The sequence below is a fragment of the Abramis brama genome, assembly GCF_963993115.1.
Source record: "Abramis brama genome assembly, chromosome: 6".
NCBI classification, from domain to species: Eukaryota; Metazoa; Chordata; class Actinopteri; order Cypriniformes; family Leuciscidae; genus Abramis; species Abramis brama.
In genome coordinates, this window is record NC_139968.1 from 22927576 (window position 1) to 22944277 (window position 16702).

The 16702-nt window shown below is 37.6% G+C and overlaps 3 protein-coding genes across 4 annotated transcripts; 1 reads left to right on the forward strand and 2 right to left on the reverse strand.

Moving 5' to 3' along the window:
• Positions 1 to 1121: 1121 nt before the first annotated feature.
• Positions 1122 to 1517, reverse strand: LOC311085874 (dynein light chain Tctex-type 5-A; the record flags this gene model as incomplete). Its single annotated transcript, XM_084118491.1, has 1 exon — positions 1122 to 1517. The coding sequence occupies one exon, from the start codon at positions 1515 to 1517 to the stop codon at positions 1122 to 1124; it is 396 nt and encodes a 131-aa protein (XP_083974617.1).
• Positions 1518 to 2629: 1112 nt separating this feature from the next.
• dbt (dihydrolipoamide branched chain transacylase E2) lies at positions 2630 to 9326 on the reverse strand. Of its 2 annotated transcripts, none has more exons than XM_084117983.1 (12): positions 9242 to 9326; positions 8201 to 8321; positions 8041 to 8116; positions 7776 to 7957; positions 7574 to 7701; positions 6300 to 6558; positions 6053 to 6219; positions 5902 to 5979; positions 5634 to 5825; positions 5448 to 5519; positions 3654 to 4298; positions 2630 to 2845 (listed from the first exon to the last, which is right to left on the reverse strand). In XM_084117983.1, exons 1-11 carry the CDS (start codon positions 9290 to 9292, stop codon positions 4131 to 4133), a joined length of 1494 nt encoding a protein of 497 aa, XP_083974109.1. In that variant the 5' UTR covers positions 9293 to 9326; the 3' UTR covers positions 2630 to 2845; positions 3654 to 4130. The 2 variants fall into 2 exon arrangements, with proteins under 2 accessions (XP_083974109.1, XP_083974108.1); XM_084117982.1 differs by having other exon boundaries at positions 3553 to 4298; positions 9242 to 9323.
• Positions 9327 to 10020: 694 nt separating this feature from the next.
• On the forward strand, positions 10021 to 16349 carry rtca (RNA 3'-terminal phosphate cyclase). Its single transcript, XM_084117975.1, has 11 exons — positions 10021 to 10420; positions 10566 to 10666; positions 11305 to 11448; positions 11913 to 12036; positions 12128 to 12186; positions 12274 to 12415; positions 13497 to 13618; positions 13707 to 13765; positions 14005 to 14099; positions 14186 to 14290; positions 15466 to 16349. The coding sequence occupies exons 1-11, from the start codon at positions 10376 to 10378 to the stop codon at positions 15562 to 15564; spliced, it is 1095 nt and encodes a 364-aa protein (XP_083974101.1). The 5' UTR covers positions 10021 to 10375; the 3' UTR covers positions 15565 to 16349.
• The last annotated feature ends 353 nt before the right edge of the window (positions 16350 to 16702 follow it).

Genomic DNA, 16702 nt, shown 5'->3' on the forward strand with positions numbered 1-16702 from the left:
AGCAGCTGTCCGCTTTTACATACTTTGCTTGCACCAGACGTGCTTTCAAGAATAGCAACATTAACCTGATTATCAATGTTTCAAAACAACGCTGATATAGGTATAGGCCATATATTTGCAAATTATGATTGCTGCTTGTAGAACATTTTTAATGTTATAGTTAAAATATTTTAATTTCCTGAGTATATCATGCAGTTAGCACACCATAAATGTGAAATATTCATCCTGTTTTTTTTGCAGTCAAACACACTGTTTTGCAAGTATTTGACAACAAATTGTGCCTTTTCTATACTATTTTTAACAGAGAAAGTATAGCCTATATAAAAAAAACAATGGCAAACAACAATTTTATTTACTTTATGTTTATACATTTTTTAAAATATATTTAACATATTTAGCCAACATTAGCAGATAGTATTAGCAACGCGAGACATAAATACTGGCAGAATTAATTCCAAAAATCTTGATTTAACATGTTATTATTATTTTAAATTAACAGAATAATTGGACATCATCTGGTCTTATTACTAAAATCAATGAAATTAAATAATAAAAGATTATTTGATCTTTAATATGCACATTTGGGGTCAAATGTGCAGCAATTATTCAGCAAGTATGCAGAAATTATTCAGCAAGTATGCAGAAATTATTCAGCAAGTATGCATTAAATTGATGAAAAGTGAAGGCATTTATAAGAGAAAATCTAAATACATTTTCTGTTTGACTTTCTATCAAATAATCCTAAAGTTTCCACTAAAATATAAGCACAGCTGTTTTCGACATTGCCAATAAGTGTTTCTTGAGCACCAAATAAGCAGAATGATTTCTGAAGGATCATGTGACACTGAAGACTGGAGTAATGAAATAGGCTATATAGACCTGTATAGATGCTGTCAGATTGAGTTATCACGATAAAAGTTCGTAAACTGTGTTTGTATGTGTAGCCTACTGTATAATATACAGGTATATAGGCTATACCGGTATACACATACAAAAGGCTCTATGTGTGTGTGTGAGTGTGTGTGAGTGTGTGTGTGTGCGTGCGTGCGTGCGTGTGTACACATATGTTAGATGCGATTAATCGATTTGACAGCAAGTGACATATGAATAATTATGCTAGCCTACTCTTTATACACTGCAAACAAAACGCAAAGCGCAAATAAGGATCTGTTTTTAAAGATATATTCAGTGAATGTGTCCGCAGAGGGACTCCAGACGGCTCTACTGGAGCAGTTCACCGTCGAGTCCTTCAGCTGCCCGATGGCCACATAACACACCAGCTTATATCGATCATACAGCAGCTTCTTTACAGCCGTTTTAATGCAGTCAGACAGTTCCCTGGAGATGACCGCGCATGCGCAGCTGTACTCCACAGTCTCGAGTCTTTCATCAACAATGCGTTTGATTATTTCACGTGCTCGGTCAGTGGAGAAGCGTCTCTCTGGGGTGGTCTGGTAGTGGATGAGCTGCTCATCTCTGTCTGATGGTAACTTTTGGTTTCTCGGTTCCTTCTTCATCGTCCAGGTTAAGCCGCGCCTCCTCTGGATGGGGATCAGTGATGATTGAGGGTTTTCCTTGGATGTTTTCCTTCTGTGGGTGCTTTTGCTTTTCTCCTGGGGTCCCTTCCACGGTTTCTCCTCTTTCTTTTGTAATTGGATATAAAAACATTGTTACTGTCATTTATCATATGAAAAGGTACACAATATACAGAGTATATTTGTTAAAATCAACTTTCTGTCTTTTTTTCTTATGCTTTTATTGATTTGTTCGAAAATATTATTATAATTTTAAATAACCGTTTTCTATTTTAATATATTTTAAAATGTAATTTGTTCAGATGATCAATGCTGTATTTTCAGCATAATTATAATATATATATATATATATATATATATATATATATATATGAAATATAAATATTTTCTAAAATTATAAATATCTTTACTGTCGCTTTTAAATAATTTAATGCACCCTTGCTGAATAATAGTATTATTTTCTTAAAAAACAAACATGCATATTACAGAATAATACATTTTATTAATTTAATTGATTTTAGTAATAAATACCATATGATTTTAGATTCTTTTAAATTAAAATAATAAAAAATAACATGCTAAATTGATATTTTTTATACTAATGTTTCCAATATTTATGTTCTTATTTTGCTAACACTAACTTCTAATGTATCTACTAGTATTGATCGCTTAAAATCAAATAATTCAGATTAAATTAAGGTTTTTCTACAAATGAATTTGCACCAAAACTAATATAATTGTAAGTTACATTTAATGTATTCTTTGATCAGTTTTAGTATTATAGTAAACCTAGAATACAATTCATCTTGTTACATTAAACTTATGTTTAAGATATCTAAGAAAATCTTTCAGATATGTATAAAAGCCTTACTTGCATGTTCCTTCAGTAACAGATGCTCAGCTTAAAACTCTATTTAGTTTGTGTTGGGCTTTAAACTGTGAGCTGAGAATGAGACACAGGCTCCGCCCCCTACTGATATACACTGTTTGACTTGTCTAACGATCATAAATCCTACAAGATTTACTTGCTGTGCTCATTCTGGCTCCTGGAGTTCACTGTGTATGAGATGGAATAATAAAATACTGAGTGTATATAAAGTTTCTCAAACGTATAATTTATTAAAACACTTTCCTTTGAAATTCACACTTTCACAATGATCTCTCAAGGAAACTCCCATTACTCGTGAGTGGCAGAACATTATGCTCCAACAAGAATCGTCACACCAGAGAAGATGAGAGGACGTATCAGTACAGATTCCCCACAGCTATAGTTTGAATCACATATACTTCCATTGTCCTTTAAAGGAACACTCCACCGTTTTTTGAAACAGGGCTTATTCACCTTCTTTCCTACATTTAGATAGGTGGGCAAATGCATTTTTGTCTCAGTGCATGCATTGTTTTAGTTTGACAGGGTCGGCGCTAGCTTAGCTTAGCATAATGAATGGAATCCTTTGTTGCCAGCTAGCATGTCCTGAGTAAAAGTGATATAAAAAATAAAAAAACCCCACCTAATTACTTCTTGTGGCCTGCGTATTCACGAGTACAAATAGCGATGCAGATTAACACTAGGCGATTTCCTAGGCAGATATTGACTTATATATTAAGGACTATATTAGGGGGAAGCACAGGCGAAGCACTGGTACTTGGGCATGATATCTCTGCCCCCAAGTAGCAGTGCTTCGCCTGTGCTTCCCCCTAATATAGTCCCAAGTCAATATCTGCATAGGAAATCACCTAGTGTTAATCTGCATCGCTATTTGTACTTGCTGTGAATACGCTGGCCACAAGAAGTAATTAGGTGTTTTTTTATATTTTTTTATATCACTTTTACTCAGGACATGCTAGCTGGCAACAAAGGATTCCATTCATTATGCTAAGCTAAGCTAGCGCCAACCCTGTCAAACTAAAACAATGCATGCACTGAGACAAAAATGCATTTGTCCACCTATCTAAATGTAGGAAAGAAGGTGAATAAGCCCCATTTCAAAAAACGGTGGAGTGTTCCTTTAAAAACAATGACTGGAAAGAAAAGCAGCAGTGAAAAAAACATGAATCAAGAACATGTCCTAGACAAGAAATTATATTTTGCTTCAAGAAAAGTCAATTTTTAGGAACAGCAATATTTTAAAATGACACAATTTCTTTTGATTTTGAGGTGACATTTTCATGAGATTATTAATTTTTAGAGATGTTACCCACTAACAAATAATCACTACTGTTATCGCTGATATTAAAAACCCCTGTGCAACACCATTGGAGGCTTTACAGTATATAGAAAGTTAATTTACAAAAAAACATCATGGGTGAGTTTTCATATTGCTACATTAAGTTCATATTCTCTAACATTCAACAATACGTTCTGGTAGATGTAACATCTTTAGTCAGTAAGGCAACAAGAGGAGAGAATCACAAGAGAAACAACAAAATACCAGTTAGCTATGAGCTTCATGACATTGTTGAAATGTTCTTTATGTGCAACAGTCATGATAGCGACCAATGGCTCAAATAGCTCAGTGCCCCAGTAACGAAAAAACCTTTAGTGTCGGGATACGGAGTCATATGTCTAGATATGCTTGGAAACAAATGTGCTTTCTATTTTAGATCCAGGACCATGGTGGCGGGGTTTTCCAGGTACGATCTCCACATGTTGGAGAAACGACACATGGTGGCTCCGTCGATGATTCGGTGGTCGGCGGACCAGCTCACGTTCATGATGTGTGCTTTCACTACCTCGTCCTTGTGGTTGAACCGGGGCAGCACCTGAGGAGAACGAAAAAAATAACGTCACTTTAAAATCAGGCTCCGTTCTTAAATCTAGTTTGCTGCTTGCTTAGGCAAGCATACAAACGTGCTCTCTCTCTCTCTCTCCCCCTCTCTCTCTCTCTCCCCCTCTCTCTCTCTCTTTCTCTATATATATATATATATATATATATATACACACATACAAATGGACCTGTTCACAATTTAATGTTAGCATGTTGCTAAGCTAACTGAGCAATACTGTAGTAAGCCTTAAAATGCAAAACGCACATACATATTTTTGTAAAATCAACTAGATTGGCCGAGTGAATAAATTCATCATATTGGCTTTGTCGGCCACTGACTTTGTCGCAATTGGCCAAGCATTCATGTGATTCTGCCCAATCTTGGATCTTGGCCAAAAATTATGTATATCTTAGATGGCAACATCTACTTATGCTGCCCTACCTAAGGAACTCGCTTGTTTTGGAACAGAGCCATAGACTACGGAAATTTGTTTGCGCCATTGAAGACTAATTTTTTTAAAAGGTAGATGCGACTTTTTCTCTCACTTTTTCTCAGATTTTTTCTCAGAAATTGGACTTTATGACTCGCAACTGTTCGGAGAAAAGTCGTCAGGATTTCGAGATATTACCTTGCAATTGCGAGAATAAAATCTCGCAATTGCAAGTTTATATCTCGCAATTCTGAGAGAAAAAGTCAGAATTGCGAGATGTAAACACTCAATTGCGAGAAAATAAGTCCGAATTTATTGTGCAACAAAACGTCACAATAATCTTTGATTTTTTTTATTTTGTGGTGGAAACAAGCTTCCATAGTAGACAAACAGTGTATAAAAACAAGTAAATTTTTAAAAAAGTTGTTACAAAACATTTTTGAACGAATCCAACGGCAAATCGCAATTTTTCAGATGTCAACAAAGTACAAAAATACGTTATAATACTAGTATGAAAAGTGCATACCTAAGGACGTAGCAAACTAGTACGCCAGTATTGAAACATGCTACATTATTGTAACGTTACTGATATTGACGGATACGTCGCAAAGTTTTCCAATGTATTATGCTTTGATATGCACTAATCCTAATCTCGCAAACTACATAAGCCGAATTGTATGTAAATTGGAGTTTTAGCGTGAAACTTTACACACCTGGATCTTCCCAAGAGCACCGATAGCAACCTCTGGCGGTAATATGACCGGCTTTGCGTAGGTTCCTCCAATCTGTCCGGAAGCAATCAACATCAAAGTTAATGTAACGTCATTTCCATGCAAAGCTATGGAATTAGCACTATATTACAAAAGCGAGCGAAGGTCTTCCTGCAACCCTCAACTTACCGATCCAATGTTTGAGAGAGTGAACGTTCCCCCTGTGAGGTCGACAGTCCCCAACTGTCCCGACGATCCCAACGTCTGCAGGCGGTTGAGCTCCACTGCGAGTTCGAATACGCTGAGCATCTGTACGTTCTTTACGTTGGGAACCAGAAGACCTTGATTGGTGTCCATCGCCAGTCCGATATTATGAGCAGCCTGGAGGGGAAAGACCAGTGGTCAATGATCTACCTCGATTTAACCCAAAATATCGTTATTCAGATGGAAACATTACCTTATAGGTGATATTTGTGCAGTTTTCATCCAAAGACGAGTTAAGAATGGGAAAATGGAGGAGACTGAGAGACGCTGCCTGTTTAGGAAGAAAATACCGATATCAAAGCCTGGTTTGAATGAGGTCCCCCCCCCACAAATCGCTTTCATACCTTGATGAAGAACGGCATGTAGCTGAGCTTCACTCCTCGTGACTCAGCCAGGCCCTTCAGCTCGGAGCGCAACCGGACCAACTGGCTCAGATCCACTTCGTCTTTGTAACCGAAGTGAGGGATCTTCAGGGCTGCTGACATTGTCCTAACCATCGCCTTCTGAAAGCCTTTGAAAAATAAATAAAAAATCGTTAAATATTTAAGCGAATAAAACAATCCACCAATCAAAACAGGCAAGCAAACAAACCTTTTATGGGTTCAGTGCGGTCTTTGCCTGTAAATACAGGTTTGGGGATCACAGGAGTAGGTACACTAGGTGGAGTCGTCTTCTCTCTGGGTTTCGCAGCTGGAGTTGAAGGTGCTACAGGCGCAGGAGGGGGAGGACAAATCTCCTGGAAGGGCGATGGGGGTAAGATGGCCCCTGTCTGTCTGGCTATGAAGTTCAGGATGTCTTCTTTGAGAATGCGCCCGTCTTTTCCAGTGCCGACGACTTCACTTAGCTTGATCTGTGGGGATTTTGAGACAGAAATCCTTAATTTTGTTTCAGAGAAACGGCTCAAAAATCCTTAGTAGTTCCTGTTTGATACTTCACCCTGCCCCCCATTTGTGGCCATAGTAACAACACTAATTTCTCCAACTATGTGACACTGACAGGCTAGCCACTTTTCTAGTTACATCTCATGACCTTGATTTATTGGGTTACTGCACTGCCTAGCAACTTCCCATCCCGTGGAAGAGTTTATGACCCCTGATGACAATGGCTAAAGTCAACCCCCCACCGATGCTGACGCCATGCTCGGTTTGATTTCTGCATGTACCGCTGTGACTTACTGATAACATCCTAATTGCAAATATAGTTTAAATTACCCCATAACGCTCCAGGTAAAATTGATTATTCAGTAACAAATAACTGGGGGGGGGGGGGGGGGGGGGGGACTTAATTTTTATACCTCAGGGTTTGATTTATTTACATGAATATATTTTTACTTTCCTAATCAGAATATTTCCTAATCAGGGGTCAAAATGTTTTGTGTATATATACACACATACAGACAGACATACATATACATATATATATATATACACATATACATATATATACATATACATATACATTTCACTCAGAAACACATATTATGAAAAAAAGCTGTGGTTTTGGGGCAAGATAAACAAATATATATTTTTGTATATAATTCTATGTGATGTACTCAGTGTATTGTTAACTAAAACTAAAATTATTAAAACATATTTTTATTAATTGAAATAAAGCTGAAGTAAAATAAAAAATAAATATTAGATTATAATAAACTAACCTGCAAGATAAACAAATACATATTTTTTATTTTTATTTTACTTTCATAATGTGATGTATTTCTGAGTTAAACAGAATATTCAAAAGGAAAAATTATATACAAATGTTTTTATATTTGTTAAAATATGTCTTTTGAATATATATATATATATATATGTGTGTGTGTGTGTGTGTGTGAGGTTTTGGAGCAAGAAAAATCCAAACCGTACAGTATTCTCCATTGCTAAACGTCTGACGGCAGGGGTGGCCTGAGTTTTGAGACCTTTGATCTCCTGGTGCGTGTGTTCCTCATGGGACACGGCTGGCGTCTCCACCACATCCTCCTGAGGACCTTCCACTGCAAATGCCAATGAAAAACTAAATAACTCAATACCAAAGGTCATGCACTTAAAAAATACCGTCAATACTTACCCTGACCAGCGTCCGTTTCGATGTCAACGAGAGGTGTGCCCACAAGGGCAATGGAATCGACATCATAGTAGAGTTTTCGTATGATTCCATCATAACGGCTGGTGATGGTGACGGATGCTTTGTCACTCTGGACTTCACAGATGCTGTCGAACTGAGAGACTTTGTCGCCCTCTTTAACATACCTGATGATGATAGACAGATAATAGCGACCTCTACTGGCAGATACTTGTATGTGTCATAAAAAACAACAACAACAAGGACTTACCATTCTTTAACTGTGACCTCCATAATTCCCTCCCCAATATCTGAGAGCTTGAACGGCATAACTGGCCTCGCTGCAACTGCAATAAGCAGCATAAAGGGATTATGAATACATTTTGCTAATTGGGAACCCACATACGTTCATAACGAACGTTAAAACTCACCATAGCTAGTCCGAAAGAACCGCTGCTGTTGTCCAGCAATGAGGGAATATGAGTGGGGTCGGTATACAAGGCAAGCCGACTGGACCTTCGAGCAGCAGCGCTTGTGCAGGCGTAAAGAGACCTGAAATACACAACAGAACAAAAACAGTCAGTTTTTCAATGTTTGTGACATTAAATCTCAATGGCGCTGCATGATAAATAATGCCAATAAAGCCCAAATGATTAAATCCACTGCTTCAAATTATTATTATATTAATAATTTTGTTTGGGCATGTGAAACATACATGCGATTATCCCACGAAAAAAGCTGATTCAAAATGGTCTCTTCTGCTCACCAAGGCTGCGTTTATTTGATCAAAAATACAGTAAAAACAGCAAAATTGAGAAATATTATTACAATTTCAAATAACTGTTTTGTATTGGAATATATTTTAAAGTGTAATTTATTCATGCTATGGTAAAGCTGATTTTTTTTTTAAATTGTAATAACATTGGTGCTTTTACTGTATTTGTGATCAAATAAATGCAGCCTTGGTGAGCAAAACTTCTTTCAAAAACATAAAAAAATCGATTTTATTCCAAACCTTTGACCTGTAGTGTCTGTGTGTATAATTATTAATTTATTTAATTATTTAATACATATCTATAAAGAGACATATTATAAAGAGGCGATAAATATATTGCTAAGAGACCTCTTCCAAAAAGTGAGTTATTCCACACTTTTGACAGGTAATGCGTGTATAGACACACTATACACATATACTTTAATACATATTAATACTATTAATATTAATATAGAGTTAATGTTTCATGTTTACATTTAATGAACTGTAAACATTTAACGTTACACATTGGTAAGTATCCACACAGTTCTTCTGCTTCAGCTGTTGATAGCTGCAGGCTGCTAGTTCCTTTGACTCTTCAGTTTTGTACTCGCTTACAGACGCTGATTTGCGCCTAAACGGCATCTAAAAATCAAGTGTTGACTTTAAAAGTCATTGCAACTGTAAGATGCGTGTAAGATGTAAGATAAAAACATACCAGGCGTCTCATAAAAGCGAATGGAGCCCGCACAGTGATGACGGCCGCCATGTTTCCCAACCGATTTTGGTCTAATCGGAAATTACGTCACACTCACGCCCCGCTCCACTGGCCAATCAGAGAGCTTTTAGGCCAAGGGCAAATATTTCAGAGAATATTTTTGATAAAAAGACAAACTTTGAATAGAACAGTTCAATAAAATAATAGAAATAATGAATAGTTAAAAATAAAAAAATAATAATATTATATATGGATAAGAACGAAAAGAAAGAAAGAAAGAAAGAAAGAAAGAAAGAAAGAAAGAAAGAAAGAAAGAAAGAAAGAAAGAAAGAAAGATGTTCTTTTGGTGCCATGTACTAAAAGTTTATTTTATTTCAGATTATCCACAATACTAAGCTGTTTTAACTCTGCATATGAAAAATATCGTGTCAGAAATAAATGTAAATTATTGCACGAATTGGTTAAATCAGGGGTTTTCAAAACCATTTTAATGACAAATTGCTAGTGCTATAGACCAAATTCCCTTTAATATATATATAAATATAAAGTCTTTGTATCGGCACATCCATCAGATATTGGTTCATTAAGAATCGGACATGTTCCAAAAGAGACGGTTCTCAGTTTAATGAATCAATTAGTTCACTCGAAACCGCTCAGTCACGTTAGAATGAACCAAACGGTGTAGTGAACCGATTCATACAATTCAATAAAAAGATCCGATTTAATAGAACGATTCCTCCACGAATCGGACATCGCTCATCTGCGCATGTCCAAAGCTCGTCCACCATAGCAGAGTGACTGGCAAGACTAGTTGCCAGAGAGTGTGATCGTGTCCGGGAAATTCGCTGAAATCAAATTTGTGGGGAAGTCGACTCATTCTTTATTTATTTGAATCATCCCAACTGCGCATCAAGTTTAGTTCTTATTTCAGTTCTAAAGGACTGTTCCCTTGTTCCACAGCTTTTGTTGAGAAGTTCGTGTTTATCGCGGCATTGTTTGTGGTCATTTGCCGGTTTATATTAACTTTCATACAGTGTGAAAGTCGCGCGCTCTGTCTCTGTTTTTATTCCCACACGCGCGTCGCTCATCACGCGCACTTTGATACATCGTAACAATTTCTCGCTTTTCGCGAAAATGGCCGCAACTACGTTCGAAATGGACGGAAGTGTAATGGAAGGGGTGAGTATTCATTTTCGAGGCTTTTTTGTTTAATATCTCCTATTAAAGTTTCAATATTTAATATGTTAAAATGGCATCGCAAGAACTAAATGTAGTAGTTGTCGTTAATTATTTAAAACATTTTTCTCGGTGTTTCTCTTTAAAGGGGGGACAGATTTTGAGGGTGTCTGCGGCGCTGAGCTGCATCCAAGGGGCGTCAATCAAAATAAATAAAATCCGAGCGGGTAGAAGCACCCCGGGTTTGAGGTACGGACATTTTTGTTTTAGACACATTATATAATTATTTCTATGTGGCTTTATGTACATTAAAATAGTTGTTTTTTATATGTCTAACATGCTCACTATGCTCCCCCCCTTTCCTTTCAACAGTGAATCATGAAACAAAGCAAAGTTGGTTGTTGAAGTCCAGTTACTTAATTTACACTTAACTATTGAAGTCAACCATATAGATATGTGACTGTTTATGAAGTAAAGTTGTGTTATACCGTTGTTTATCCCACAAAAATGCTATTAAATACTTTTTACATGAATTTTTAATGGGGCCCTTTGTTAGTTGGCACAGAAGCACATGGCTACTTTCCATGTAATTCTTCATGTTTTTCCTTTAAAAGGTCTGGATTCTTATCAGAGCTCTGTAATAACCCATCTTTTTCTTTGTGGTGTAAATGATTTGGCTGTTTGTAAATATAAATATAAAGACGCAGCTCCTATAAAAACTTATTAAACCTCAAAATGTAAGGTCTAATTTTCTGTCGATAAATGGAGCATTTCTGATTCTTTTGGTCAAAATGAGTGGATTTTGAAATGCACGCACTTAGTTTTCTCTTCAATTGTTTTCCCTAAATCCCCCCCCACTCTCCCCCCTTCCTATTCAACGTCACCAGGCCTCAGCATCTGTCAGGTCTCGAACTGGTGAGAGACATGTGCAACGGCAATCTGGAGGGAGCCACAGTGGGATCCTCTGAAATAACGCTCACTCCTGGGAAAATTAAGGGTGGGAATCACATCGCCGACACTCAGACGGCTGGGTAAGGAACGTTTTTAGTCTTTAACGGTACATTCATGATATTTTAAAATGCCTTATGTCCTCTCAAACTTGAAATTACACAAATTTGCGACACCATGATGAAGAATTTTTGGCCCTAAAGGCCGTTCACATTAAGGATGATAACGATAATAAAAAATATATAGTTTTATAAATTTATTCTAAATGTAAAAGAATAGCAAGAGTCTATTCCACAACCATAACTACAATGACACAGAGGAACTATATCATTGGAATCACTTTCACAACGATTTTTTCCAGCTGATACGACAAAAAACATTGACAGCCAATCAGAATCCAGCTTTACAGAGCTCAAGCTTTTAAAGCAACAGACAACATAAACTTAGCACGTGCTTATAATAAATAGAATGATATCATGCATTCGTGTGGATGTTATTATAGTTATCATTCTTGGTCTTAAGTCTACTTTTGTCGTGACTCGTGTAGAAGCGTGGGACTGCTGATGCAGGTATCGCTGCCGTGCGCCCTGTTTGCTCATGGTCCGTCCGAGCTGTGCCTGAAGGGAGGAACCAATGCTGAGATGGCACCTCAGATCGACTACACAATGAAGGTACGTGTATATTTGCGCAATGGGCAGGACCAGACTGGACGTCCTTCTAATTCTGTTCACTTCATGGCAATGATGTTCTAATCTCTCCTAGGTCTTCAAACCAATCATGGAGAGATTTGGAGTTCAGTTTGACTGCGATTTAAGAATGAGGTATTTAAGCGTGACTTTGGTTTAGTTTGATCTGATTGTAATCGTGCTAAGCTGAAATATATTCAAACTATTTTTCGTTGAAAACAGAGGTTACTATCCTAAGGGAGGTGGTGAGGTGGTGATCAAGGTGAACCCTGTGAAGGAACTGAGTCCCATTAACTTGACCGAAAGAGGAAACATCACCAAGATCTATGGAAGGGCCTTTGTTGCTGGAGTGCTTCCCTTCAAGGTATAAGACTGTTAACTGTTTTTTTTTCTTCTTTCAGTTAGCTTAACTATTCAATTCGTTATTTTATTTTCTTACGCTAATTGACAACAGTTTTTAAAAGATGGCTTCACTACATAACATTGAAACAACAATATATTGTTTTTACTACGATTTTGATTTTTTTCGCCACATTATTTGCTATTCTTTTTTTCTTAACTAGCGTTGAGCTCAAAACCACAACATGATTATTTTATCTATTTATTTTTTACCTTGCTGCAATTTCTTTTAATTTTTACCTTTTTTGTAAAAAGCTCCTTAACCACAACATGATTTGCTTTGTGTTTGTTATACAATAGTAACTTATACTATTTTTAACAAAGAAACTAGCATTGGAAAAAATCACAACATTTTTTTTTTTTTTTTTTACTTTGCTACACTATTTACCTTACTTTTTTTTTGTAACTAGCGTTGGAAAAATAATCCTTAACCACAACATGCTTTTCTTTGTTGCTTTTTTTAATTTAGCTACAAGTACTGTACGTTAGTAACTAGCATTGGGGAAAAAAAAGTTTATTTTTGTTTATTTTACTTTTTGCTGCATAATTTACATTTCTTTTTTCGTAACTAGTTTTTTTTTCTGTAAATGGCTCGTCAGCCACAACATGCTTTTCTTTGTTTTTGCTACATATACATTTACCAAAGTAACTAGCATTGGAAAAAAAGAAAACATGGTTCATTTATTTATTTTTTCTATACTTTTTACCGTTTTTCATAACTAGTATGGGGAGGGGAGCTTCTTAGCCACAACGTTTTGCTTGTTATTGTTTTTTACTTCGCTACATAATTTACTTTTCTTTTTTCATAACTGGCCTTTAAGAATTCTGGACATGTCTTTTTTTGTTTTATTTACTTATTGTGGAAAGAAATGATCTCACTAATCTAGGATTAAGTCCTTGAAAAAAGTATATAAACCACAACATGCTCTGTTTAATGACTTTTAATCAGCATTGTTCGGAGAAAGTGACATTGGTGTTTATGAAACAATCCAACAGCTCTTAAGTAACTTAATTATAAACTTCGGCTGATTGTTCTTGATGTTCAGTTGGCGAAGGACATGTCCACGGCAGCGGTTCGCACTATCAGGAAAGAAATTAAGGACCTTTACATCAACATTCAGTCTCTGCAAGAGAAGGACAAGGCCTGTGGAAATGGCAACGGGATCATGTGAGTACATCCGATCTCAAGCCGTCCGCCGAATTTGTTTGAGGGTTTCGTTTTGACTAACGTCTGTATATTTTCTGTCTCCTGGCAGAATAATTGCAGAATCATCCACCGGCTGCATATTTGCAGGGTCAGCTCTTGGCAAAAAAGGTAAGGGTTGTCTGGCTGCCCAGTCCTGAAGAATTAGTTCAGTATCGTAGTTTTGGCACTAGAGGGCGATACGTCACAAAGAAAAGCTTGTTCATTTCTGCTTTCAGTTTTAGTTTGAACAAGAAGACAATGTGTTCCAATATGTTCCCCTACCATTAATTGGATGATTCATTCCTTAACTTAATCATATTAATTGAAAATTTGATTGTTTTGTTCATATTCCCTCTATTTGTCCCCAGGCGTGTATGCTGACAAAGTTGGCATCGAGGCTGCTGAAATGTTGCTAAGGAACATCAGACATAATGGTTGCGTGGATGAGTTCTTGCAAGATCAGGTCAGACACACAAACACTCGACTGTTTCAGATCGACATAACAAATACGCGCTCGTTTGGAGACTAATTATATGTATCTTTTTACAGCTTATTATTTTCATGGCCTTGGCGAATGGCACATCCAGAATGCGAACGGGCCCGGTCACTCTCCACACGCAAACGGCAATCCACGTCGCTGAGCTGCTCACGAACGTAAGTTCAGACATGAACACACCTCATAAGTGGCTTAATCATAAGGAGCTCAGTTAAAGGAACTAGCCACCAGACGGTCCCCCAAGAACAATATTTTCCTGGTTGCATTCCTGGTTGTCAGTAGCAACTCTGACGTGACGTAAGCGGTCCTACAGCAATGTCATTCAAGTGCGAGATTCAGCAACTGGAGGATGGAGGACGCCGTTGTCGGTTGAGAAGTGCCTGGACTTCGGCGTCAGTCCATCTATCGCTGTTTTCCACGTTCATGGATGTTTACACGGCTTTTTAAAAATGGCGGGTGCTAGTGTTTCATATGGCATGCGTTTGGCCAATCAACATACACTTGCGTCACTGGTAGTTCCTATTGTTCTGGGTTAGACCCTACTCTGAAGTAGGAGCTAATTTATTCCCCCCAAAAAGGTGTTCCTAGAACTAAAATCGTTCCTAGTTCCTGCGGTCCACGCCATAAAGTTGCTTCTTCTGCCAATAGTTTCGGTGTGAAAACCCCTATAGGCACTTTTGTTTTAGGCCGTTTACACCTGGTGTGTTTTGGTCGATCGGGTCTAAACGTTTTGAGCTTGTCCACTTTCGAGGTAGTTTAAAACGCATTCGACCGGACTGCTTTCGTAGTGTAAACGCTCATGTGGTCGAACGCGTTCGAACAGCCACTAAAGACCTCCTACTCTCCGCTTACTGAACTAATGCGTAAACACTATGGAAGCGCGCTAGCCAGACGGCATTTAAACTTTGTCGACTGAAGACGAAAAATGTACCAAGCACAATGTTCTCTCGCTATTCCTGATTTCTAACAGTCACTCACAGCGTTCGGTGTGGTCTTGTGGCTGTCAGAGCAGAAACCAAAGCTGCTGCTCTCTGTGTGTTTTTCTGTTGTCTCCGGGCGCGTTCATATGTAAATTACACGAGCTTATTTCGTCCATTAGATTGAAAGATCTGAAAAAGCCCATAGACCCTCCCCTCGAAGAAATCAGGACAGAAGTGGTTGAAAGTGGACAAAAGAGACGGATTAAAACACCAGGTGTAAACGGGAATGTGTCTCCCTCGTCTACTTGTGATCCGATCGCCCAAAACGCATCTTAATACCAGGTGTAAACAGGGCCTGAAAAACTAGGGGACTACAATTACTACAATCAACTACAATTTTCTTTCTTTTACAGGCGAAATTTGTTATACGCAAAGCAGAGGATGAGCCAGGCAACACCGACACCTACATTATCGAGTGCCAGGGAGTGGGCAGAACCAATCCTGGCTTGTAAACGCACGGATCCGTCGTCCTTGGCTTGTCCCCAGCCGAGATAAGGAGGACTTGTAGCAGAGACACACTACTACTGTAACCGACCGGATGACGTAAAGATCACTTCATTATCTTTACGTTCTTTTCGATTACAGATTAGCTTTTTTTTGCGCTGACCACCAGGTCAGTACATATTCGTCCTTTACGACTGTTGTGTCCCCCTCTGAAACTTTCGTTGTTACTCAGGGTATTGCCTTACACTGTAATGAAATGTCACATTCGGATAGTTTTGAACTCGATATTCGCCCAATCCTGACAAATTTGCTTTCCGCACGCTAACACAAGCCTTAAAGTTTCATTAAACCCTTTCGATACTGCGGTCTGTCGTTAACGATAACTATAGCCTAACCAATTTGCATGGACGTAGTAAAATACATGTATGTCACTGGTAAATTTAGTGCACTGTGTGTACGTGGAGGGAAAAGTTTTCCATCCAAGTTTTTGGTTCCATGTAGCTGCTTTTGTTTTTTTTGTATTTGTTATTTAAGTCGTTGTGTTGGTAAGAAACGCATTTCCGAAATTTCCATTGCCATCTTATTCTATTTCCATTGAAGTTCTTTCATTTGAATTCTGAAAATGTTTCATTCTTGGTTTGTTATTTATAAGATGGAATTTCAGATTTTTTTTTTATGGATTTATTTTTGCTTTTTTTGGGGCTACTTTAGGTGACCATGTTCTTTTGTTATTTGCATTAAATAACTTTTTTTTGAGGAGAAAAATACAATAAAATGAGTGATAGACATACAATATTCTATTTTGACTGTGTGGTTCTTTAAAAAAATCGATCATTTACCAGTATTTAATCTGTCAAGTGTGTTTGCTCTTTTAAAAGTGCACTGTTCTTATGTAATTCAGGCGTTGGCTACCTTTCGCATTCATCTGTCTCTTAAAGAACACTCGGGCATTTAAAGCTGTTTTATATGGCTCACTCTCATATAAACCACTTGTCTAAAGTGAAAGTACTTGACGGCTTATAGTGGAAATCTTCACATTTAGCTCACCCTAGAGACAGCCTACAAGTGTTCGCTGTTACCGGTCCAACTGGAGTCTCTTCCCTCGGCTCCTTTGTGCTCCAGGCTGGGACAATTACTGCCGGCAGA